The sequence below is a fragment of the Pygoscelis adeliae genome, unplaced genomic scaffold, assembly GCF_000699105.1.
Source record: "Pygoscelis adeliae isolate BGI_AS28 unplaced genomic scaffold, ASM69910v1 Scaffold154, whole genome shotgun sequence".
Classification (NCBI taxonomy): domain Eukaryota; kingdom Metazoa; phylum Chordata; class Aves; order Sphenisciformes; family Spheniscidae; genus Pygoscelis; species Pygoscelis adeliae.
Window position 1 is genome coordinate 3,973,822 of NW_008825113.1, and position 25,147 is coordinate 3,998,968.

The window sequence follows — 25,147 nt, forward strand, 5'->3', positions numbered from 1 at the left end:
TCCTGAACATCCCCCATTTTGTTCACTACTCTTCCTTAACAAAGAAAGTGACTAGTCCAACAAGTCCAACCTCTACTCCTTCCACTTCCTCCCCCTTTCCCAGTTTGAGACTATTTCCTTGTGTGCAAGGCAAGGCAACTGTAGTCCAAGCAGTCCTACCACTGATTTACAGCCTCTGGTAACACAACAGTCAAAAGCTCTTCCCACCCGCAGCAAAGTCCTGTTTCACCCCAAGCCAGGACTCGGCCAGGATAAACAGACTCTGTGGAAGAATCACATTACCAGGCCCTAACAATGCTTTATCAAGAACCTTCAAAATTTCCAGTTTTAGGTGTGTGTACAAATTTGGAAGGTTTTCACAGAGAAACAGCAAAACACATCTAAAATCCAAACTTCACTTTAAGCCAGCTTCAGCATTATACGTTGGTTTTCTGCCTTGGAATGTCGATTTGGTTTAAAGGATTCTCAGCAGAAATAGTTCAGCCATTTATAAAATGGTAGGAAAGATTACCATTATTAAAGTAACAGATAACTAGGTTTGAGAAGTGCTAACAACAATGATGCTCACAGAAATACTTTCCCTGGTAAAAGAGGGGTTTTTTTTTTTTGTTTGCTTGCTTAAGAAGAAAAGGCACATTTACATGAAACTTCACTTATCGAGGAACTCAAGTTCAAAATACAGAACTCAGAACAGAACTTACCTGCTCTATCAAGCCAAAGCAGTTATCTCTTTCCTCATCAGAAGACTCCAGTTGGTCAATGTTATTTCGTGTTCGGTAATTGGGATATTTCCGTCTATGCAGTCTACGCTTAGATTGTATTAATGAAGACTCTGAGTCACTCTAATTTATGTAGGAAGTGAAAAAAAGAAGTTACATAAAAGTATGTATGTGGCAAACTTTTATGGGGGGGAAAGGGTGGCTAAAATCACTGCTGAATGTAAAAACTGAAACGGCCTCATCACATCACAGCCTGATCACGTCAAAACTTCTTTTCACAAGAAATAATTTTCCTGTAAGCCAATAGTTTTAAATTTTCTGTTCCCAATTTAAGATTTAGTAGTTGTTCTAAGAAATTGCTCTTTATAAACTACTGTAAGTGACGGGTCCATTCACATTACCCGATAAATCTATTTACAGAATCACAACATCAGCTGCCTACAACGTGCAATTCTGAGAGGACAAGAAATCCTCAACTCCTCCCAGTTAAGGGGATCATGAAGTAGAATTCTTGTGTCAAATTGTTTTGTACTGCAAGACACAGCAAATCAGGCCGCTATCTTATAAAAACAGTACAATAACCAATTTTTCCTTCTTACCAATCTCTTCCAAAAAATAGATAATGAAAAAATCATTCAAAATAGGGCAAGTCTGAAAAAGCTGCCCCATACACAAAACATCGTCATCTAAAGTAAAATGACAAGGGAATGCAATATAGGCTATAGTTCTTCAAATATAGGACCTTGAACATTCTCACTTGCACCTCAGTGCTTTAGCATGGACCTGCAACGACTGTCTTTTAAACTTTAACTGCAGTAAAACCAGAATGGCCTGAAGTCAAGCCTGCCTTTAAAAATTACTACCAAATACCTTGGATGGAAGGAGGCAAGACTGAAAGAAGAAAGAATTCTAGGTATTCATAAAAGTAAATAAAACCTTGCCCTGCAATAAGTGGAAGCTGAATCCGCAGGAACCTTTGAAGACCATACCTTCAGAAATGTCTGCTTTCATTTTTTAAACCATGACTTGTCCCTGGGCACAGAATGCCCATTTTCCTAGAAGCTGCTGCATACCTTTTCCAATGACTCGAATGACTTTTTCTTCTCTGTGGCATAAAGATATCTCTCTTCTTCCCCTTTTGCAATTCGATATTCTTCCTGCTTCCTACAAGGAAGTAATGAAAATGTAATTCTGCATCTGTTTTGACAATGCTGAAAAGTTAGATCCTTTAAAGAGAATGGATCTTTTATCGAAAAAACCCTAACAACTAATTTCATTACATTATTGATTTCAGATGTTATTATTGCTCAAACACCTATAGTATATGTCCTCTCATTTCCAGATAAAGATGATGGATATTAAGAAAGTCTTCCTTGCAAATATCAGAATAAACTTTTTCAACCTCATTTTTAATCCACATTTTTCCCTTTGCAATCATTCTACCTCCCAACACCAAGAAAGCTTTTTAAAAACTTCAGAAATGTGGCAGCACATATGGCTGTGCCATTAAAAAGAAATATTTAGCTATCAATATTAATTTTCCTTTTCATAGATGCATACTGATAGTACTTTTGAAAGCAGCTAACTGTTTTAGCATTTCAAGTGCTCAGTGTGGCTTCTGGTCACAACACATCACCTCCTCAAAGTCTCACAAAAGCACAATCTCTCCAAACTCTTTGATGTACATGAATTTAACCTATATCCCTTTATTTTGGAAAAAGCAAGAATCTAGGTAATCTAGCTGTTCTTTAAGATGACTTAAAATACTGGAATATTGGAGAATCATTCTCTATTAAACTAGAGAAACTTCCATTTATTTTTGTTGAATGGACTTTACAACTAAAAGTTTTTAAGCACAGCTGTCCGTAACACTGAACTATTTCAATTTGTACCACGTATCTATTTTAGCTTAGGTCTAATAGCACTAGATTTAGAACAAACAACATGATGTGTTCTCTCTAGCCATCTCTGCAGCCCAGTAAGCTGTCTACAGACCTGAGTAAGCTTGGTGGTATTTCTGGTACAACAACTCTTCGTCTCCAAGCCTGAAGGTCTCGCTCAGTAGCCATCTGACTTCGTGGAGCATTCTGATGCATCTGACGCACGCCTTCAACTTGCCCACTACGTCGCAGACCAATATTGGGAGGAGACTGGATATCGAAACTTGGTCTTCTAAAAGCTAAAATATACAAACAAAAACATTGTTTTCAGACTACACAGAATTGGAACCTTGTTTCTTCTTACTACAAGATAAAAAATTAACACTTCACATACTTTTATCTCCACGATTGTAAGTATATGACTAGTTATCACCTTCAGGAAATTATCTGTCTTGTAGAAAATACAGTGAGATTACACATATACTTTTAAAATGGTTATTTCTACTACTATTTTAATACAGTGAAAGGAAGTATAATGTGACAGAGGCGTTTTTCTGAACTATTTCAGGCAGCTCTGAGGCTAGTGAGGTTCTAAAAAGCACCTTTCCCGGAGCTGAGCTTACATAATTAAAACTACAAAGACACAGATCAGAAGAGTGTCTGGTTTAAATCTGTAAAGAAGGGAGAGGGGAACCCAGTTTGAATAATGGTAAAATATTTATTTTGCAAACTTTAGAGGAGAATAAATGTAGCTCCTATAAATGTTATTTGAGTACTCTACAAATATTATTAAAAATGCAGCACAAATATTATTAAATATGTAGTACAAATATTATTAAATTTGTAGCACTCTACAAGAAATACAATTAACACTCTTTAAAAGGAAAAGCAAAAGGCTTTGTTTTGCAATTTAATCACAGGAGTAGCAGTGTTTTAACGAATAAAAAGATCTTAACCAGGTATCACTCTGTTAAGGGAATCTTAGTCCCCAAAACAACACTAAAATGAAAACCCATTTGAAATATGTCACACAGCGTAATAAAAATGGAGACAGAACAATTACCTAAGAATTTATCAGCAAGTACTAACCTCTTCTAGGTGTTCCTTCCCCATTTTGTGGACCACTTGAAGCAGATTCTTGATCGGCTCCAGTTCTTTGATCTTGTTGTAGTTGCAATTGTCTAATCATGCCATCAAGAACGCTGGGCTCCAAGCCTTGTTCATCCTGATCAACTGTCTGTTGGCCTATAACTTGTTCAACCACTTCTCCATCACCTTGCAAGGTAATACAAATAAAATGAATGAGTTCAGTTAACTGACTATAGCAAATGATTTAATCTCATTGTTCACATCACAGCGAGACATGTTCTACAACTAAACACAATGAAAACCATTCTTGAACGGACTCCAATTGCTTATTCCAGATAAGACATTTACGGCATCTACAACTCAAACACAGTTTGTGCATGTCAGTGCCCCCAGAAAAGAAAATAATTAAGACATCTGTTTGAACAACTGATTTTTTTTTTTTCTTGTTTAACATCATATTCAATGTGTGGCCTTTCAGCATCTTTAGTGAACATAAATACACGATAGTTAGCATGTGAGAAAACGAAGGCATTTTTAAATCACCTATGTCATATCTACTTTGCTCCCATTCAGAGTTACTACAGTAAGTCTAACTTCTGGATGTAGGTCTTTAGTGATACTGTTCTTACTTGTTGCTACATATCCAAGTTGAGGAATCAAATGTTCATCTGCACAGTTCTCTCTTCCTGGCACCAATCTTTGATATTTTGTTGGATGAGGGTTTCCATCCACATCTACTAAGAAGGGAGGGGGCATGAGATGAGGAGCCTGTTGAGTCTGCTCATCTAGGACGTAATTGTTAGAGTCTCGAATAAGTGGCCGATAGTCAGTATGGAAGAACATCTGATCAGGAATCTAGAAAGAAAGGAAGTTTTTGTGTTCTCAATTTGAAAAAAAGAATATGCTAAATAACAGAGAAGAACAAGTGACACTAAAATATCTAAAATCTCCTTAAAGGTAAAAGGAAGGGCAAGTTCCCAATAAGAAGAGTTATGCATAGCTACAGTTAACCTGTATGGGTGTTGCAGTACTCTCATTTTTGATAGTGCTTTTGCAGTAAACAAAATGCTTTTAGAAAACAATAAACTGAGGTAACTTAAAGAAGAAGCACTGCTTTACACTTAAAATTAAAAGTGTTTTATATCTCATTCTATTTTTTTTTCCACACAATTAAGTAAAGTTTCCTTGGTTTCCATGCAAGGAAATCATTGTCTGAAGTGTTTTGTATCTCATTCTATTTTTTTTTTCCACACAATTAAGTTTCCTTGGTTTCCATGCAAGGAAATCATTGTCTGAAGTTCAACGTAAGCTCTCAAAGTAAAGTTCTTTCTTAATCATGCAATGTCCATCAGAAATTTTTTCTGAAACAGTCTGTTAAATCCATGCAGCTGAAGGAAAATGGTTACACAAGTATTAGATCACAGTCAGAATCTTTGCTCCTAGCAATGATGAGCAAGATGAAGAGAGTAAGTTTCAATTTCAGCTAAGAATGCAGAGCAAGAAAAAAATAATTCTTTAAAATGACAAACATGGAATTACCATTGCAACTTTAAAAAAATTGAGGGGGAAGTGAAGAAAAGCATAGGCCAGAACTGCACTTTTGAGAGCTATTTCGAAAAAACAGAAACACATGTATTTATCAAAACAAAAAGGAAACAGGCTGACAGATTCAAAAAAGCAAAACATTTATCCCATGCACATTTTTCTAACATTTCAAAATCCAGTGTTGGATGAATATTTACTTTTGCTTATTTTAATCAAACCACTACAGTGAATTTGGGTTTGAATACGGAAAGGCCTAAAGAACTGCAAGTTCTAGTAATTGAAATTAACCAGCAAATTATTCTTAACATACTAACAGTCTGCTTTTTTGTTAATTAGGGAGTAGAGCAATAAATGTTGTGATACAGTCCAATCTTTAAACATTAAGCTATTTTCAGAAATTAGAAATAAACATAATTTTGAGGTTGAACAATTAACATGCAAATTAGCTGGCTGGAAGATGAAAAATGTATTCCAGAAAAGTTCTCGGGAGCTACTCCCAAGGGAGTGTTAAGACACTGGTTGTTTCTGCTGTGCCAGGACCATACGTACAAGAGAACTCACAGACATCAAGGAACCCGTTATATTTAGATCCCGTACCCATACAAAACTTTTTTACATATGATGTTTTAGAGGAATGAATGTAACTGATCTAATTTCAGTTAGAGGCTTGAATAAACAGTTCTAATAAAAAACTGAACTTACCTTTTCGTAAGACCTGCTACAGCCAAAACCAAATATCAATAGATGCCCATGAGAATCTGTACATGCAAAATGCTGCCCATCTGGTGAAAATTTACAGTCAAAAACAGCACCGTGTCCTTGGCCTTCAATCTAGATTGAAGGAAAGAAACTCAAGACTATTTGACCAATTTTTTTTTAGCAAACAATAATGCAGCATCAAGAATTAATTACTTGATCAAAAGCAGACAGGCACCTCTTAAATACCTCCATTAAAGCACAAATTAAATGACTTCAGTTTATTTCTTTTACCCTTGACATGCAAATTTAAGTCCTGAATCATACGGTTTTAAAAGATGCACTAAAGGGTATGGAAACTTACTGTTAAGAAAAAAATTAAAAAAAGCTTTTTGAGACTTTTTATCTGTTAGCATACTGCTTAAAAGTAAATTGCAGCTAATACTGATTTTGTTAAACAAAGAAAAGCACAGGGAATCTTAAAGCTAAAGGAAAAAAAAACAACAACAACAAATCACTTTGCTATTGACTGTAACCAGAAAAAAAGAATAAAAAATTAATATGAACATTGGATCGTAACTTAAGTCTCAGAGAAAATAACCTATTTTAAAGTGTTAATCATGAGCTGTCAAATGGAGCGAGTGTCATGGGAGCTCTCGAGAAGAACTGCGCCAACCCACTAATGCTTATGGTAATAATATTATCATTTTTAAGGCAGCTGAGAATACAAATATCGGTCCATAAGACTCTTGAAATGATGGTCTAAAACAGGACCTTTCAGTCTTTTACATTGCACCTCATCTCAATTAAGGAAAACGGTTACTATGAATGAGGTGCAAGAAGATCTTTAGTAACAAAGAGTGGAAAAGCCCTGGTGTCAACTATTCACAACACCTCTCAGACCAAGAAGTCCTGATCAACAGGTGAAGTCTGAAGAGCTCAGACATTGACTACGATGACAGTAAAGTTCTGCTCTGCTCCCCCATACCTCACATTCCTCACACTCAACTGCCAATCCTCACAATTCATCTTCCTTGTCTCAGAAGCTTATCAAGACCTCCCTGACCAAATTAAACTCAGAAGCCCTCAGGAAAGTAGCAGTGGAAGGAAGTGGGGAATACTTTTGCGAAGATCAGCAAACTGACTCAGCTTCATAAAAGGTCCAGTGAGAGGCAGCTGATTCAAGGTAGAGAATGGAAGCGGGCAGCTGGGAGCAGACAAGGGAGGCAATCCTGGCCCTCCTTTTCTGCCACATTAAACTGTTAAAACTGGGCTCCTGGTCACTTTGCACCTACAGTTACAATAACCAATGAAATTCAAAGGTAAAAGCTCCAGAGAAAAAACAAACTCATGAATTTTGCTGGTTTGGGGTTTTTTGGTGGGTTTTGGTTGTTTGTTTTTTGGTGGTTTTTAGGGTTTGTTGTTTTTTTTTCCCCAAAAGGTGCAGGGGTGTGCTTGTTGGTGACCATTCCTTAAACTAGTATGTGAACACACTGCTGTATGTTGAGGAAAAAACGGGAGTTTAAAAAAGGTCTTACCATGTTAAAATAATGCTTTGTTTTCGTGCCTTTGGTAATGTCCCATATAAAGATGTTGCCATCGTGACCTGCAGACAGCATTATTCTGGAATCAAAAGGATGTGTCTCCAAGACAAATACTTCATCCGCATGCCCCTAGAATTTAAAATTGCACATCACGTGCAAACAAGAGGACATAAATCCACATCATTAGGATATTTACAGTAGAGCTTTTTACTTTTGGAAAATTAGACCCCTACAAGCTACCTCCAAAAATACATAGATTTTTACAAATTCCACAGTGTATCTATCTGGACTGCTACCTGTGGCACACATGTAGGGCAAAACCCCAGGCAGCTAGAAAGACTTTATCATTCTAAATTTAGTAATTTTCTAGATTCAAGCAAGAACTCCAGAAATATGGAGTTTTTGCCAAAGCACAGTGAACTATTCAACGGGCAGATGTTACTGCACAAAAACTTTTATTTATTCCACAGGAGAGGCAAGTTCAACACAGCAGCTAGGGAAAGGATTGTTCAAATGCAGGAGGAAGCAGCTAGTTTTGGTTAAAAAAATCCAAGAAACACTACACTTGCTTTATCATTCCTATAGAGCTTTCAAGACAAATCAGATCTAATTATGAACACTCAGCATGCACGTGTCATTGCAATTCTAGGAAGACTATCTACTTCAAAAAGCAAGTAAAATTACATACCACCAAGTCATGAAGCAATTGCCCTGTACAGGAATTCCAAACTTTGAGCAGATGATTATTCACAGCCGTAACAACATAGTTATCATTTTGGTTCCAAGCTATCATGGTTACTTTAGGCTTCATAAATTTGTCTTCTTCTGAACACGTGTCACTATTTTAAAGAATTGAATAGGCATGAGATTTTTAATTAGCCCACTTCAATCTCAAAATACAGAAACATAACCCGTTTTCCCATGTTAATAATCAGACTAGGGAAGGGAAGTTAAGAATTAAATTTGTTTTGAAACTTTTGTCCATAAACTTCATTCTTTTTGGAGCAATCAACTATAATGCAAATCCGAATTTCTAGCATACTTATTTCATAGGACATGATAACCTCTTTCCCATTTGAGATGCAAGGCAAAAATGCTTTTCTTTTTCATGAAGTCTTGTCTCTTCTACAATTAGTGTCTTAACATAATTCCTTTAAAAATTTGGACTTTTTACAGTCAAGAGCTTTCCAACTAACTCTGTTTGAGAAGCTAGCCTCTATGTTTACTAAGCATTTTTTTCCTGATTCCCAACATAAATATATTAAAGATAATATTTTCTATTGACCTCAATCTGTTTCCTCGTTTCTCTCCCCAAAATACATTTATAGGATACTGTAACACTCCCCCTCAGCATCTTAGTCAACTGAAGGAACAAGCTTTCTTTGAAACATACCTTCACACAGTATTATCTATATCCCACATCAACTAGTGGCCTCTCTTACAAAGACTCTCTCTCAATTATACACAACTACAATTAATGTACATTAATACATACATTAATAAGTACCCAGAAAGATGCCACAGTCAAATCTCAAACATTAATATCTCCTCCTTTCTTAGCAAAACCACTTTTTCCTTTTTTCATGGCTGCATCACAGGAAGAGCTTGCAATCACCCTCCAATCAACTAGTACACCCAAGGTTTGTTTTCTGTGTTTGTGTCATCCCCCCCCCCCTTTAATCACCTACAAATTCATTTCTGCTTAGTGTCTACAAAAGTTGACTGAGCATTCTGTACTACTGTAAATCATCCACCCTTCAGGTTTATCCAGTGCCATGTAATATCCTGATCTTCATCTGTAACAATACTATTCAAACTGTGTGCCACCAGCATATTTCATTAATACACTTTTAAAAAGTACAAAAGAATCCATGAAAATAGTCAGCAAATTCAGTCCTTGATGAAACCCACCTATTACCTGTCATGACCTCTCCTGGAAAGAGATTATCATCTACCTTACTTTTACTAATCTAAAAATGTTTCTCCTGTGACACGTCAGGTGTCTGACTGAAATCCAGACAGAGAAGATCTATTGCGCTTTCTGTTAACTTTTTTCCTTACCAATGGAAATGTAATTACTTTGGCACAGTGTACATTTGAAAGCTATATAAATATTTATGCATTTATTCGAGCACAGACTAAAATTTAGCAAGTTATTACATCACCAGAACACTCATTTCACCACCACCCCCAAAGACCACACCACTTGATCATACTATTGCTAAGGCTTGCTCTAGTTTGACTGTAAGTAAGTGTGCTTGATGAGGTTTTCAAACTTTCTGACTTCACATAACAGATTAAAAAAAAGGCAACACTTCACCTACCCTGGTAATCGATCGGACATATCCAACAAAATACTCCTCCATTCTGCTTGCTCAAAACGCCAGATTCTAGCTGTTCCATCTCTACTGCCACTTATGAACCTTGAAGAAGTTTTAAAAGATAGTTAATTCATCTTCAAAAGAACTTGCTTTAAAGTATATTCAGAGTTACACACCACCACAACTTAAGACATTACAATGAAAGACTGATAGAAGTGAAATCTTCCATTTATGTACAAGAGGATTCTTTACAGTTACCTGTCCATTAACTTTCTTTCCAGAAGCCCAGGAAAGAGAGTTTTTCTGAACTGAAAAGCTTAATAAAGTTGTCAGAACACGTAGAACAGAGAAGCAAGTTCTAAAGTTAAGCTCAATTCACAACTTCATCCTCAACTCCTTCTCAATTACAATACTTCAATGAAGTATTTTAAAGTAATCCATTCTGAAACTGTAGAGTATCAGGTACCGAAGTAGAGGCAAGAATAGATCAGCACAGCAAATCCTGAGATGTTCCCACCCACAACTGCATAAAAGAGAAGACCACCAGTGGTTTACTTTAAGGTACCAAGGTGCGAACCACGGCAGTTCAGGCTGCCATTTCATGAACTGCTGAACTATCAATGCAGCAGAATGGAAATTCCTGAAGAGAGGAACTGAAACAGTGTAAGACATCCAAAGATAATCTCCCTAGTCCATGAATCACAACCTTGAGAAAGACAGCTGACATACCTCCCACAGAAAAAGTTTGCATGCTAGGTATATCATGAGTGTACTCTCATTTGCTATGATTCATTTTAATAAATCTTAAACATCTTCCACAGAAAGTGTCACCAAGCAAAAGAGCAGAATTTTTGCCCCCCTTCCTTTTTTTTTGGTACTGCCTTGAAAAGTAATCCATGCAGGCAACATGGATGGACCAGTGCAACATGATGGCCCCAAAGACAAGTGTAATTGCAGAAAAACACATTTAAAAGCAAGACAACTACAACTTCCAAACTGAATGTAGATTATTAGGGTTCTTAGTTACAGTTATCTGGCTTTCAAGAAGAGAAAAAAAACAATAAAAATAAAGCTGCAACTTATGGTTGCAGATATAAGTCTACAATCCACATCTTCATTAGTGACAGGCCAATCGGAGATCAATTTTAACTCCGTTCTGTACTGGAAGTATGGGTGAAGTTTTACAAACGGAATTTACACAACACTTCCCCCCCAACTCAGCTGTAAAACTCTGTTAAATCCATTTCCTTAAAAAAATAATAGTAAGCTAGAAAAAAAGTGAAAAGGATTGAAACTTATTTTAGACCATTTTCATTGCATTTTCCCATTTCCTATTTTGATCCAATACTTTCTGAAACTGAAAGGAAAGAAGGGGGAAGAGGTTTATGAAGCCATGAATACATAGGGTATGTTAAAAAGTGGTAACATTCCTCCAAGTAAATAAAAACCCAGCCAGTCCAAAGATGTTGTCTAACAAAGATTAAAAGAAAGCTGAGATAGACAGCTGAAACTTAACCATGGTCTCCTGGATTAGTCCAGATTTCCCCTTTGAGTTCAAAATAAGTGGAATTTTCTTACTGGAAACCTCCAGGTGAGAACAATAATACATTCTTAATTCCAAAATAATGTATTGTTTCTTCACATTTGAGCATCTTTCAACATACCTATCACCACTGTTAGAAAACTGAATGCTGTCAACTTTGTCCTGTAAGAAAAAACAGAGTTTGTTAGAAATTATATTTTTAAACAGGAAATATGGTTTTGACAAATCTGAGCTTAGTAAAATCTGAAACAATGAAAAAACTGCATATTGTATGATTTCTAACAGTTTTAACTGCAAGGTGAACCAAGTCCAACAAATACTTACCAGAATTCACTAACCGTTAATGCACTAAAAATGGAAGTTTTAAAAAAAGTGTCCCAATTAAATATGAAGGATTGACATCTGAAATAACTGTCCATTAATAACTTGGCAGCCAATTAAGTCATATTTGAATATATATTTCCAGTATCCTAAGCCAACTACAACCAAGAGGAATCTGTTGTTCCCACTCGTACTTACACATTCCTTAGAGAAATATACCATTAGTTATTCATTTTTATCACAACAAAAAAATACAGGAAAAGTAGATAGCACACTCAGATCAGTTTATCTTCAGAGCTGAAAGTCTTCTCTACATACAAAATACGTATTGATCAAGCCTTATCACTATAATGTAAATGGTTACAGCCAGATTCAGTATTAGAGAAAACATATTAAGGCAAACAAAATGAAGATGAGTATTTTAAGAGCTGCCCTTGAAAGAGCTTTAAGGGTTCAACTGAATCTAAATTCTCTGTAGTAAAACTACAGATTCTTTTGAGCATCAAGTGCTGAAAAAAACCCAACTCAAACTTCAGCACATGAACGTAAGCCAAGTTTCCCTTAGATTCCTTAGAAGACAGAGTCCGCTAGACTAAGGTACACAAATAAAAAATGAGAGTATTTTATCCAAGAAGTTCTTTTCCTAACAGGTATCAGTTATATCAAGAAAGCAAGTAAAGACAGACAGTACACAAAGCACATGGGGGAACAACGCTAAACCAGCAAGCTGACTTATTACTTAGGAAGCATGAAGTAGTTTGCACAGCCACTGAAGACGTGAATAAAGGTCAAGATGCACAGAAGTAAAATTCTGGAAACCCAATCCCATTTAAAGATTTAACACAAAAGGTGTCAAATGGTAAATAACTTGAGTAATGAAATCCACATTCTCAGCCTATCTACTTCCTGTATACAGCATATAATATGTGGGTGGCCAGGCACACTTGCATCAGAGGGAAGCAACTGAGCAAACCACACGCTTTAAAATTAGAGAAATGTATGACATCCAGTTGAAAAGACAGAATTCTAAATACCATCTTGATAGATTCCAGCCTTTAAAATGGTCAAGTCACATTGAGATGACTGGCTGAAATTCTGCGTAAGTTCTAAAAATGTTCAACAAAAGAATATCGCTACAAACCTACTAACAACATTAACTTGCAACTTCAATACTGCTTGAAGTGACTAGTTATTAGATTTAACAATCTTACTTACAGCATGACTTTCCAATTCAGCTATTTTCTCAGGTGTTTCAGAGCCAAAAAAATACATCCTGATGACATGGTCAGTGCTGCCAGTTGCTAAAAACATACCACCTGTAAAAATCAAGCAATAATTAAGCTACTGTATAAGAAATTAAAACAGATCACCAACATTTCTCAGATGCCTAGTTTAACAAAAATAATCTGAAGAGTGTCACATTTTTTTTATGCTCTTCCACTGACATACAGATGTGGAACAAAATCCCCCTCTTGCACCAGAAAGCTCTCAGCCACAGTAAAAATAAATAGCCATTCTCAGCGTTACAAAGATTTAAGAAAATATAACTAGGGGAACGCTGAAACATCTAACACTACTAATTGCACACAGAAGCCTTCAATTATGGAGAATATGGCTAGCCATCATCAGAATTATCTAGATGACTCTTTCACTGTAGCATGTGTCTCATTTGTGGCATATGAATTGCTTCAAAACTGGGTAGAAGCATAAGTAAACCAGTATAACTACACCAGTATTCAGCTGAGGTGGCAGCAATACTAAGATCTGCCTCTTGGCACCTGTAAGCACTGTCAAAAAAACCCAACCCAAATAAACAAAACCTCAGAAAAACCCAAACACAACCCAGGGCTATATCCTGACAAGGTTAACAAGCTACACTTTGATTTGTATTTTATTTCTGAAATTCCCAAGTTTCTTCTGATGTTCATGCTGTCTGATACCAGTAAGCCTTCCCACAAGCCACCCACGATTAGAATGAAAGAAGACTACAAGCCAGGAGTGAAGCACATTTATAGACACATTTGTGGATTCTTAAGAAAGAAGGGAACTTTATGACTATCCCTGCATACAACCGGCACAGAATCAGGAGCTCCTACTATTGGCAGTAACCACTTCCACTGCTGTTGACCGTGGTATCTTCGAGAACTAATTTTTCAAATCCCTGACATTATACTAAGGGATTGAACAAAAATAAAAATCCAGTGAAGATGGATAAAAAGTAAGCAAGCATCAGGTGACTTTTTACTTCTGTAAAATCACCAACGGCAAAAGGAAAACAGTGTCACTGAGTTCAACAGTCGTTCACTGTTAGCTAAGGCAAGTCACACTATTTATGTCACAGGCTAACAATACACATATATACAATTACTTACTACACAGCTGTTGGTTTTGTATATTTTAAAGCTGTCACAACCAGAGTATTGTAATAACTGCTTGTGAGGAAAGAAGAGAAATCACAATGCTAAACTCAATCTGTACATGACTTACCTACACTGAATGAAGAACAAAGCATCTGAACCCCTGGCCTAGGTTTCTCTGTGAATTTCACTGGCCGATTGCTTAAAAAGAAAAGATGCTTGAAACAGGACATGTCACACAAAACTTGGCTTTCATTTCAAAACATAAAGGTATGTTTCTTCAAACATCTACGTAACAGGTAGTTCTTAAATAGATACAGTAACATCTGTAAATCTTGTGCAGGAGGATAAGCAATAAGGTTTACTTTTCAAAATTGCTGTGCACACATACACAAATGATATTTGAAGCCCACACAGCTTATGACTTTTTCTGCAAGACACTATTATCTAGCAAGGATAACATCACATGCCAAAGAACGTTTACGCTCTCTCATCCTTCAGTAAGTACGATTTACCCCCTCCATAACATATCCATGAAGTACTGAACTCTTGCCCTCACATTACAAACCACCAACAGTACATGAAATAAGGCCTACCAAATACCATTACTGCAGAATGCTGTGCAAAATCAAAAAACTTTACAGAAGTAAATAGAAGTTTTGCAACACTGTGCACATGGTGATTTAAAAGACTGGTTTTCTGTTCTGCAAGTCATGTACACACTCTTCCAGTTGACATGGCCATAATCTCACATAAAGTAGCTACCAAGAACTACATGAAGGAGAAATCCAGCAAACTGAGCCACTTACAAGCATTATAAGTTTCTACTCCTTCTACTGCTTTTCTGTTCAAGTGTTTTCCATTTATCAAACGAAATGTTGAGACCTTCAGTATAAGAGTATTTCTCATGTTTCTATGATACACAGTAGAGATTCAAATCCTAAGAATGATGCTTTGAGACCTACCAATGCTTAAACCAATTTAAGTCCACGCTTAAACTAATTTAAACAATGTTCACATCTTATACAGTCCTCTAAATTCATTTTAGAAGGAGAACAATTAAGGATCCAGTTTAAACACGCTCCTCCTATAACTTACAGCCCTAAAAGGTTCCTCAGATGAAACTATGCCTTTGATAGTTTTTACTGCAATTCTACTACCTTAAGATCACAAGTTTGAATTAAAAAGCACAATAATCTTCTGCTTTCTAAAGTACTGATTTTTTTTTTAATACCTGCTCTAATGTAAAATGGATCATTTTATACCAACTACCGTTATATGGCACAATATTAGATACAGACTGATCATCCCAGATCTCTTCTTTCCAGTAATAATATAATTTTCTTTTTGTACAAATGAACAGCAATCACATATAGAACATTTAAAAACTATCCTGAACATACTCTGCATGCAAATTCCGTAAGAGACATCCTAAAACTACAGGACTGTTGAAAACTCAACACAAACAAAAAGCTTTATTATACTGTTCCAACATATTTATGTTTGCAGCAACTCTAGTTGTCCTACATTTGTACTTTTAGTGTAGTAGGAAGTTAATACATTTCCCAACTACTCTCCCAGGACAACGGAATAACATAAATTGTAAACGCTATAGTTAACCATGGTGCTTTAAAATAATTATGTAATAGATTATTTCTACAACATTTTTATTATCCCAAAAAATCTTTTTTTTTTTTAGCTAGTTAAAAGCTTATTTTAATCAAGTATAGTATGGCATAGACTTAATCAGCAACCCATTCACATACTTGAATTTCATGGAATCTGTATCCCATTGCCAAATGCAAACAGTTCCATCTGCACCAGTAGAGACCATGTATCGCATGGAGCCTTTCACCATTGGACTAAACTAAAGAGAAGAAGGTAAAATCAGACACATACAAAGAGAGACACTTAAAAACTGTTTATGAACTTCTAAAAACATTAAAGTAAAACCTTGATTTACTTTGGATTTTTCAACTAAAACTGCTAAAGCAGTTGTTGATAACTGACATTTTTAATGTTTACAAAACATCTCCTACACTTTAAAATAAGTTTGTGGTCTATGTTTCAATTATTGCATTATATAAAACCAATTCATTCACTGCTTTGTTTCTGAAGTCTTAACTAAACCACAATCATTCACTAAAAATTTTGTCAATGAATGAAGCAATGAGCAGAGCAGACTGGAAAAAAAAAAATGGAAGGAAGTTTCACTAGACAGGCTTACTTTTTAAATTCTGTAAATAAGCAGAGCATCAGTTATGAAATAGTCCAAGTATATGCAACCCAGCATCACATATGATTTGTAGGAACTCCTCACATATACTTAAGACATGGATTTATTGCTATGCACAGACCTACCCTTCAGAAAACTTTACAGAACACAAGTTACACAAGTTGATTAAATTGTTCATCAATTACTACTACTAATATAAATTGTACATACTGCAATTACAGTATTATTAGGAATGCTTAAACAAAAAAAATCCACCATACTACAGTAAAAGAAACACCACGAATAAGTGCTTTGCCATTAAAAAACAAGGAAACAGAAAAAAATGCAACGAATGCCACAGAAACTCTTCAAATATGAATATTACTCTTGGAGGCAGCATTTTTGAGAAAAGTGCAACATTTTTTTTGTCCTGAACATCACAAGCTGGCAGGTAGCCACTCTTCACCCCTCAACATAAGCCTGTTTGTCTCATTGGAAAACACGGGAAATCTGGATAGTGAGCTACTAGTTTATCTGTTAAATAATCACAGAATCATTAAGGTTGGAAAAGACTTCCAAGATCATCGAGTCCAACCGTCAACCCAACAACACCATGCCCACTAAACCATGTCCCTAAGCGCCTCATCTACACGTCTTTTAAATACCTCCAGGGATGGGGACTCAACCACTTCCCTGGGCAGCCTGCTCCAATGTTTAACCACTCTTTCAGTAAAGAAATTTTTCCTCATGTCCAATCTAAACCTCCCCTGGCGCAACTTGAGGTCATTTCCTCTCGTCCTTTCGCCAGTTACTTGGGAGAAGAGACCAACACCCACCTCGCTACAGCCTCCTTTCAGGTAGTTGTAGAGAGCGATGAGGTCTCCCCTCAGCCTCCTTTTCTCCAGGCTAAACAACCCCAGCTCCCTCAGCCGCTCCTCATAAGACTTGTTCTCCAGACCCCTCACCAGCCTCGTTGCCCTTCTCTGGACACGCTCCAGCACCTCAATGTCCTTCTTGTAGTGAGGGGCCCAAAACTGAACACAGTATTCGAGGTGCGGCCTCACCAGTGCCGAGTGCAGGGGGACGATCACTTCCCTACTCCTGCTGGCCACCCTATTTCTGATACAGGCCAGGATGCCGTTGGCCTTCCTGGCCGCCTGGGCACACTGCCGGCTCATGTTCAGCCGGCTGTCGACCAACACCCCCAGGTCCTTTTCCGCCGGGCAGCTTTCCAGGCCCTCTTCCCCAAGCCTGTAGCGTTGCATGGGGTTGTTGTGGCCGAAATAAGGAATTACAAAGGCCAAAACAACACTGAATCCGAAGGACTACCAATAGCACATAAAGTATCACAACGCCTTCGCATTTAAATATACAACATATTACACTGAACATCTTTGCCCTTTTGAAATAACTTACATTTTTGAGATTAAGACAAATACCCGTATCACAGAAATTGTAAGAATCACATACTGGATCAGAACACTCACCCACACAAACCAGCATATCACGTCTCCAGTAACAGACAACAGGAGGACACGATATTTCCCAGAAATTCTCTTTGGTTCCAACAGCCCAAATATTACAGGTAGTGATCTTTTTTAAGTGAAGAAGGATTCCTGTCATTATCTTCAGTTAAACACCCAGGAATTTCAGGGAGGCAAGGAACTTCCCCCCCCCCCCCCCCCTTTTTTTTTTTAAATAGGTTTCTCCTGTGGATTTGACTAATTTTTGACATCAATATTTAAATGTCCAGAGTTCAGTATTTCCACAGGCAGTCACACAGAAATAATTTCAGTCATGTGAAAACCACAATGACAGGCACAGTGAAAGTTATTTGCCATTCACGTGCCAGCCTTCATGGGAAACAGAACATCAGTTCCTTGCACTTGGACATGAAAAAGATGCACCTTGGCAAGTTACTTCTTAACCTAGTAACAGCAACCACAAAGTACTTTTCTCCACAAACAGAAAATGAAGTACCTTCCTTTTCAAGAAGTTGTAACACAAAGATAGAAGGCTCTATTGGGGTAGAGCATCCATGTAACTATGTTTCTCAATTTCAATAAGCAACCAAAGCAACTGGTTATTTCTTACCAATATGACAACTAGCTAATCTTAGGGTAGCCCATCAGGCTAAATCCTACTACTAAAGCAGACTCTTAACTTTTCAAATCAGGTGCAACAGCACCTTTTTTTTTCCCAAATTATTGCTTGTTTTCTACTATTTGATTAAAATACCTTCAAACTTTCCATACCACACTGTCAAGTGAAACTTATCTTTGAGTTTCATGGACTGGCTGCTTCTTACAATCCATCTACATTATTTGTGCTTCAATATGTAGAAACACTTTAAAAAACCCCATACCTGTAATGAGGTAATGGACCCTGTGTGTCCATGGAGGACCGCGACTGGTGCACAAGTTCTCAGACACCACACTCTGATCATTTTATCACAGCTTCCAGCTGCAATCATAGTGTTTTCATAATTGACAGCCATATCGGAAATCTCTGCTGAATGTCCTCGTAATGTGGCAAATAACCTGCCATTATGAGTTGACCAAATCTTTACCAAACAGTCATCCGAGCCCTAGAAAGAAATATTTATTATGCTCAGCAAGGATTTTCAAAGACATTCAGGAAAGTTTTAGGTTTCCTTTAAAGAACCTAACTATGTTTTTCCACAGCTTGGCAAATTACACTTCTATTTAAAACTATGTATGCTACTTAAGCTGAAAGAAATAAAATCATACAACCAACATTAAAAAAACCAAACATTCACTTACGGTTCAGGATTACACTGTGATCACCACAGATCTATACCATATAATGCAAAAAGTCTGGAATAAGTTTGAGAGGATTCCTTACGGTAATGGCAAAGGCCAATGAAAGTATTGTTCTGTAAAAGCAATCTCTCCTCTGCCACTTCATAAAGAATATGAGATGTGCTTACCATCAAACTACATCACTGAATAAAGCTCCTACATCAGTATCTGGTCAGGTGTTGACATTAAGTACAACAATTTCTTGCATGCTTCCGACCTTTAATTACATCAAATTGTTCTACTTAAGCACTGTGATGGCGCTAATCAGCTACATTTTAACACTGCTGATATCCACCTCCAGAAGTTTTATCATAACATGCATTTCAAAACTCTTTTCCTTGCATCCATCTAGAACTATATTCAGATTCAGATCTATTTAATCAACTCACAGTAAATATTCTGTGTCCAGTCCTATCGAATGCAACACAATATACAGAAGAAAGATGGCCAAGAATCCGTCTGTGCATCTTGACATGCTGATACATACTTCCTGGAAATGAAGTACTGAACTTTGCATATCCAGTTAACTGTTTTGCTCGATGTACTTCCACTAGAACACAAAGAAATCAAAGAAGGAACATATTGATGTTTAAACCAGGTCTATTCTAAACCATGATTTTATTTAACTTCCATTAATATATTACTTAAGGACTTCCTAGGAGTGACTTTCAGATTTCATAAAGTCAGCTTTTCTTGTATTTGCAGTTTTTTCTATGTATAAAACCAAGACAGTATTTTAAACTTGCTCCAATCAAAACTTCAGTCTCTAAACAAGAAGTGCTAAATGTTATATTTCTTTTCCCATGGTTTTCTATACCTTAAATCATATGAGAGTCCTTCTATCCAAAGGAGAATGATTTGTATTTTCTGTAAGTTTATCTACTTAATACAGGGGCTTTATAAAAGAAAAAGATGTCATCTAAAGGATACTGCCTCACTAGTGCTGTGAGCAGACCTTTGTACCCAATACAGAACTCCTATAAAGTCATATGAAGTTCTCCAGATAAGCCTCCAGATCCAGTTCTGAGGTGCAATTTTCAGCATTGTAGCCAGGCCAGCATCAAGATATACATCCTATGCTCACAGCAGCAGTGATGAGTGTTGAAAAGAGCTTACCAAGATTTGGTGGTGTGCCATAGTTCACAGGGATTTCAGGAGGTCTTCCTCTATGAAGAGCAGCAAATGCAGAGCCCTTCCAAACAGTGTTCCTGCAATCTTTAAAACCAATTGGTTGAAGTTCGTCATAAGTACATGTTAAAAATGCCAAGAGAGCTGCAGTTGCAAAACATGGTAAAGAACGTATCTAGAGGTGGTCTCAAACACAGTATTTAAACAGCTGAAAAAATAGGAACACCAAATGCCCCAAAACTTTTCATGAACAGTGTAGCGTCAGAGGAGAGAAAAATCCATTTAATATAGTAACAGAAGGAGGAAAAAAACCCAACACAACCAACCACCAAACTTTGAAATTACTCCTAAATAGTGATGCCCCTGCAGTTCCCGTAATACAAAACTAACTCTTCAACTGAATTTTTCCTACTCATTCCCAGTGCAAAGCATTCAAGATTTTTAACATTTTCATGAATATATATTCGTAAGTATTTATTGAATATTTATTAGTAAGAAATTATTTAACTAGATGATCTCAAGAGGTCTCTTCCAACCTGTCAATTCTGCGATTCTTAAAAAAAAATTCCCACACCGACAGTTATTTTGACACACTCATGCTGAAATAATTGCAATCCTGATTTTCAGGATAGAACAGTCACTGTCATTCAGCGTGCATCCTTTACAGCAGTTAGGACAGGCAACTGAAAACACAACAGTATCCCATAAACCAGTCCCACATCATAGCATCTAGCTACCCAACAGAACATCATACAAAGACATGAACACCCCCCTCCCAGAAACATTCAAAGAGGTAAGTCTAAAGCTAAAATCTACTCGCTCAAATAAAGTGTGTGCTTATACACTGCCAACCATTCCCTTGAAATTACGGAATTTCTTCCTGCGTGTGTACAGAATTCACAAGTACTAATTTTAATGCCATTTGCATTAACCGAGAAAGCTTTCAGAAAACTGGTGTTACTGTCTCACATTTACACTGAACAAAGTACAAAGCTACCGCATTCAAAACCAACACAGGCCAACATACTGCTGGGAGTGTTGGGAGATGTTAGAGAAGTAGCACCTGTGTCCTGATGATTCATTATATTGCAGTAACACTGAAAACTGGCCATGTTCAGCAGCCTCAGCACTCAGAGTTACAGTAATTCTTGTGATGCAACTTAAAACCTTCTCTTCGCAACAATCAATGTATAGTTATACCACTAATACACCCATCCCTGGTGTTCTAGTTGATTAAACACAGTACAGAAGAAGTGGGGGCCAATTTTGGTGAAAGCTCACGACTTAAGTATGCCAAAAGCCTTTCACCATATACTTATGAAAATGTATCATACCCATTTCAAATAATAAACAAACCATACCTTTTGCTGTACGTAACAATGACTGTCTCCCTGCACCAAGTAAGGAATTCACTCTCGAAATGCTGGGTGGTATCTCCTTATCCAGTATAGGGCCAATACGCTTGCAAATTTGTAACAAATGGTCTGGAGCCACATGTTTGTTGGACAGCACCTGACAGAAATTTAAGTTTGAAAAATATATATGGTACATCCAGAACAGATGAGTCTAAAAGCATTGATATTCACAGGTATATTAAACTTTGCTTAAATATTTTTCAGTTTAACTTACAAAACAAAATCAATTCTGTTAAGCTCTGATCTAGTAAATTCAGCAAGCACTCTCCAAGAATGGGAGAGCTGTAGTAAAAATAACTGCAGTAAAATTACTTACTGCACATCAGTATTTTACTACTAAAAGCCTGCAATATCCACACGTATGGCACCCATTTGTGTGGCACCCTACGATGAGTGTCTTTGCCCAATCCACCCCATTATTTTTATTAAAAATAAAATTCAAACCCTCGTAACTCAAGATCACGGAGAATTTTGTTCTAATCAAGCACAAGAATTTATGCAGCTAGCACTTCAGTCACGCAGTACTTGTTCAGTAAACTGCAAACTAGTAGGTTTGGGTACAATCTCTCTGGGAATAGTTTCCTTGAAGAACCAGTACTACACAGCATAAGACTGCCCTATTTCCTTAAACCAAAAGGATCAAAACAGTCATCCATCCATTCAGGAAGGATCCCATAATATCTACATCTAACAATCTAAAAAAATACACCCACACACACACACTCAGAAGTCTCAGTCAAGAACAGATGTGTGTGGTTTTTGAGTATTTTTTTCCCCCTCTTTTCTGGGAGTTCAACGAAAATAATCCTTATCTAACTATAAAGTCAATCACAATAATGCAGAAGTTAAATATGCAAAGTAGAGTTTACACAGACTCGAGTAAACCAAACCATCCGAATCATAAATTTAAACTATTGGGGAGGTCTGAATCAGCAGGCGCAAACAGCCCCATGCTTACTCCACTCTGATCTGGCCACGTAAAAACCAGTTAGACCCAGCAGCCACAGTGCTACTTCAGCAGCCAGACTATTCCCAGCCAGTACATCCAGGAGAGGCAGAGGGCCACACCAACACAGGTATGTAGCCTCTTGCCCACGTAGCTCAGAACACAGGCAGAACTAGCTCGTGCTTATGCTGCTATTCCCTCAGCCTACTGACTGAACTTAGATGAGGAAAGTCCTGACAAGGCTGATCTCGCCATCGGAACAGTGGGAATAAAAATACCACATGCTGTCACGTAAGATCTGTTCAACAAAAAGTTGCCCAAATGCACACTGAGTATTGCAAACGTACGACTTAAGCCACAACCTAATACTTGTTTTAATAATAAAAATCCAAGTAATGTATAAAGCTTGCAGGGGTATAGGTTGTATTCCTGGGAGGGTGGAGAGGTGGTAATAGCAGTAAAATAGTTAACATTACCACACAGCCAAATATATCCAAGCAAATCAGCTCATCAGACGCTTAGGGTTGATTATGAGAAATATATTTGGTAATCCAAAGATTACAAAATGCACTTTTTCATCATTTCATTATAAATTTTGCCTCTTGAATTGGTATAGGGCAGTACCAGCCACGACATTCAGGACAGAAAGCTCAGAGCATACTTTATGCCAAGCATTATAAACCATTTTGTTTGCATGCCATCATCCAGAAGTATATATTCCAAATGCAATCCCCGATAGGAACATGCATACAAAACCTTGCAATTCATTTCCTTTTTAAGTAGTTTTACTCAGATTTTGGAAGGAACAGTTATTTTAAAGTCTTGCTCCAATTCCATGATGAACAAAGAGGAAAAGAAATAATTTCTGTGGTCTCTGCAAATTCAGAGTGAGACCAGTGGCACAACAAGAGGTTCCCAAAGCCCCTCAAAAGCAGAAACTAAAACCTTCAGGAGACCGATTTGGATGTTCTGAAATACTATTACTCTGTGTAGAGATTTCTTTTAAATTGCATAGGAAAAAGAGGTAGAAGCAGCACATATTGAAGAATTAATCTGACAACTGTATATGCATAATAAACAGTTAAAAAAACCTGTACTGAAGTCAGAAGAGTTCACACATGACATCTCCCAACACCACCACTTTTTGCCAGAAGAACTGGGGTCAAAAAAACCAACCAACCAATAAAAACAACCCCAAACAATCCTTTTTAAACTTAATACTACTTTCATGTTTGCTAAATTCAAGTCAGAGCTTGAAAGTATTCCTGTTTAGCAAGGCTAGGCTTTTTAGTAACTTAACATTACTTTAAAACCTCATTTGCTCAACTGACCACACTGACAAGTAGAAGAAATGGATTCCAGTTTATCATTTTAAGCAGCACTTAAATAATTAAGAAAGTGTTTTAAACAAAATTTCATTCCTTCTCTATGCAAATATGATTCTGAGATCTTCAAGTGTTACACAAGAGGGACAAGGGGATTTAACTATAACAATACACAAACTGACGGGTAAGGGAGAAGTCAGTCAATCAACCTGGAATGCCCGAATCTTAGGGGGAAAAAAGCGAGAATAAACATCTGTTTAAAGAAAACAAGATCGACTACAATAAAGCAGGATAAATCCACACTGAGCAGGCACCACGAGGCCATCACTTCACAAGATTCAACTGCCAAATATACTTTGCCATTTATGAAGCAGTAAAATAAAACACCAAGAGAAAGACAGCTTTCCATTCTGAAATGGATGTAAGTTAACACATTTAGAGCAAACAACATCAGCCGTAGAAGGCATAAAATACACACTGTCAAGAGATCACTTGTATCTTTCTAATATTTAGAAACAAAGCCATGACCAGTGGGCAGCCAGAGATAAAGAGCATACTCATAGGCACCAGAACTGCCATCCCTTGATTTCTGAACAGCAATTTCATTTCCTAATCTGTTGAAGAGGACTGATGAAGGAAGCCAACCAGAAAATAAATACCGTCAAATCAAAACACGCTTAGCAAACTTGCTCATGAAACTCTGAAATGAAACCTTGCTTCGGATTGGTTCTGCCCCGTATGTAGGCAGTGGCATGTACCGATGCACAACGCCAAGCTCCACCTCTGCTATGTAAACAATATCCTCAATTTAAAACACCACTTGTGTTTTTGTTAGTCTAATGTAAAGAAATTAAAGGCCCTTTCCAAAATAACTCCAATGTCTTAACAGAGCCGGAATGAAACTGGAAGGTAAAGCTTTGGGCCTACTTTTAAAGGTAAAGGGTCTAACATCGATGTTATCATCCTAATTAAAATTAAAAAAGAAAAAAGTCTCACCAATTCTTCGTAACTTCTATAATGCTCATTTCCTTGCCAATCCAACCTTTTAGGAAGCAACTAAATGGAGGGGGGGGAAAAAAAAGAAAACTGAGTCATTAAAGGGGATGGAGGGATAGATCACATCCAAAACAACGTGAGTTGAGGGGAAAAAGTTGAGACAGTAGAGTGGAAGAAACTTGAATGAGTTGTAAAGTAAAGGAAACTTTTGACTAGAGCAAGAGAGATAATTTCATCAGAGCCCACACAGACCTGGTGCTGCTCCAGCTCCTGCACCAGCACCTG

At 37.1% G+C, this 25,147-nt stretch overlaps 1 protein-coding gene across 1 annotated transcript in view; it reads right to left on the bottom strand.

Annotated features, from left to right (window-relative positions):
* Nucleotides 1-25,147, bottom strand: part of BRWD1 (bromodomain and WD repeat domain containing 1) — a 61,384-nt gene extending 36,237 nt beyond the window's left edge. The window contains exons 1-19 of the mRNA XM_009327981.1: nt 25,115-25,147; nt 24,863-24,922; nt 21,542-21,692; nt 20,169-20,267; nt 19,442-19,602; nt 18,596-18,817; nt 15,782-15,882; nt 14,146-14,216; nt 12,874-12,974; nt 11,459-11,499; nt 9,798-9,896; nt 8,162-8,312; nt 7,468-7,602; nt 5,936-6,064; nt 4,318-4,543; nt 3,689-3,874; nt 2,715-2,898; nt 1,793-1,883; nt 702-842 (exon numbers count right to left, since the gene is read on the bottom strand). Of these exons, the coding sequence (XP_009326256.1) occupies nt 702-842; nt 1,793-1,883; nt 2,715-2,898; nt 3,689-3,874; nt 4,318-4,543; nt 5,936-6,064; nt 7,468-7,602; nt 8,162-8,312; nt 9,798-9,896; nt 11,459-11,499; nt 12,874-12,974; nt 14,146-14,216; nt 15,782-15,882; nt 18,596-18,817; nt 19,442-19,537 (1,974 nt within the window). The 5' untranslated portion in view covers nt 19,538-19,602; nt 20,169-20,267; nt 21,542-21,692; nt 24,863-24,922; nt 25,115-25,147. The remainder of the gene's footprint in view (nt 1-701; nt 843-1,792; nt 1,884-2,714; nt 2,899-3,688; nt 3,875-4,317; nt 4,544-5,935; nt 6,065-7,467; nt 7,603-8,161; nt 8,313-9,797; nt 9,897-11,458; nt 11,500-12,873; nt 12,975-14,145; nt 14,217-15,781; nt 15,883-18,595; nt 18,818-19,441; nt 19,603-20,168; nt 20,268-21,541; nt 21,693-24,862; nt 24,923-25,114) is intronic.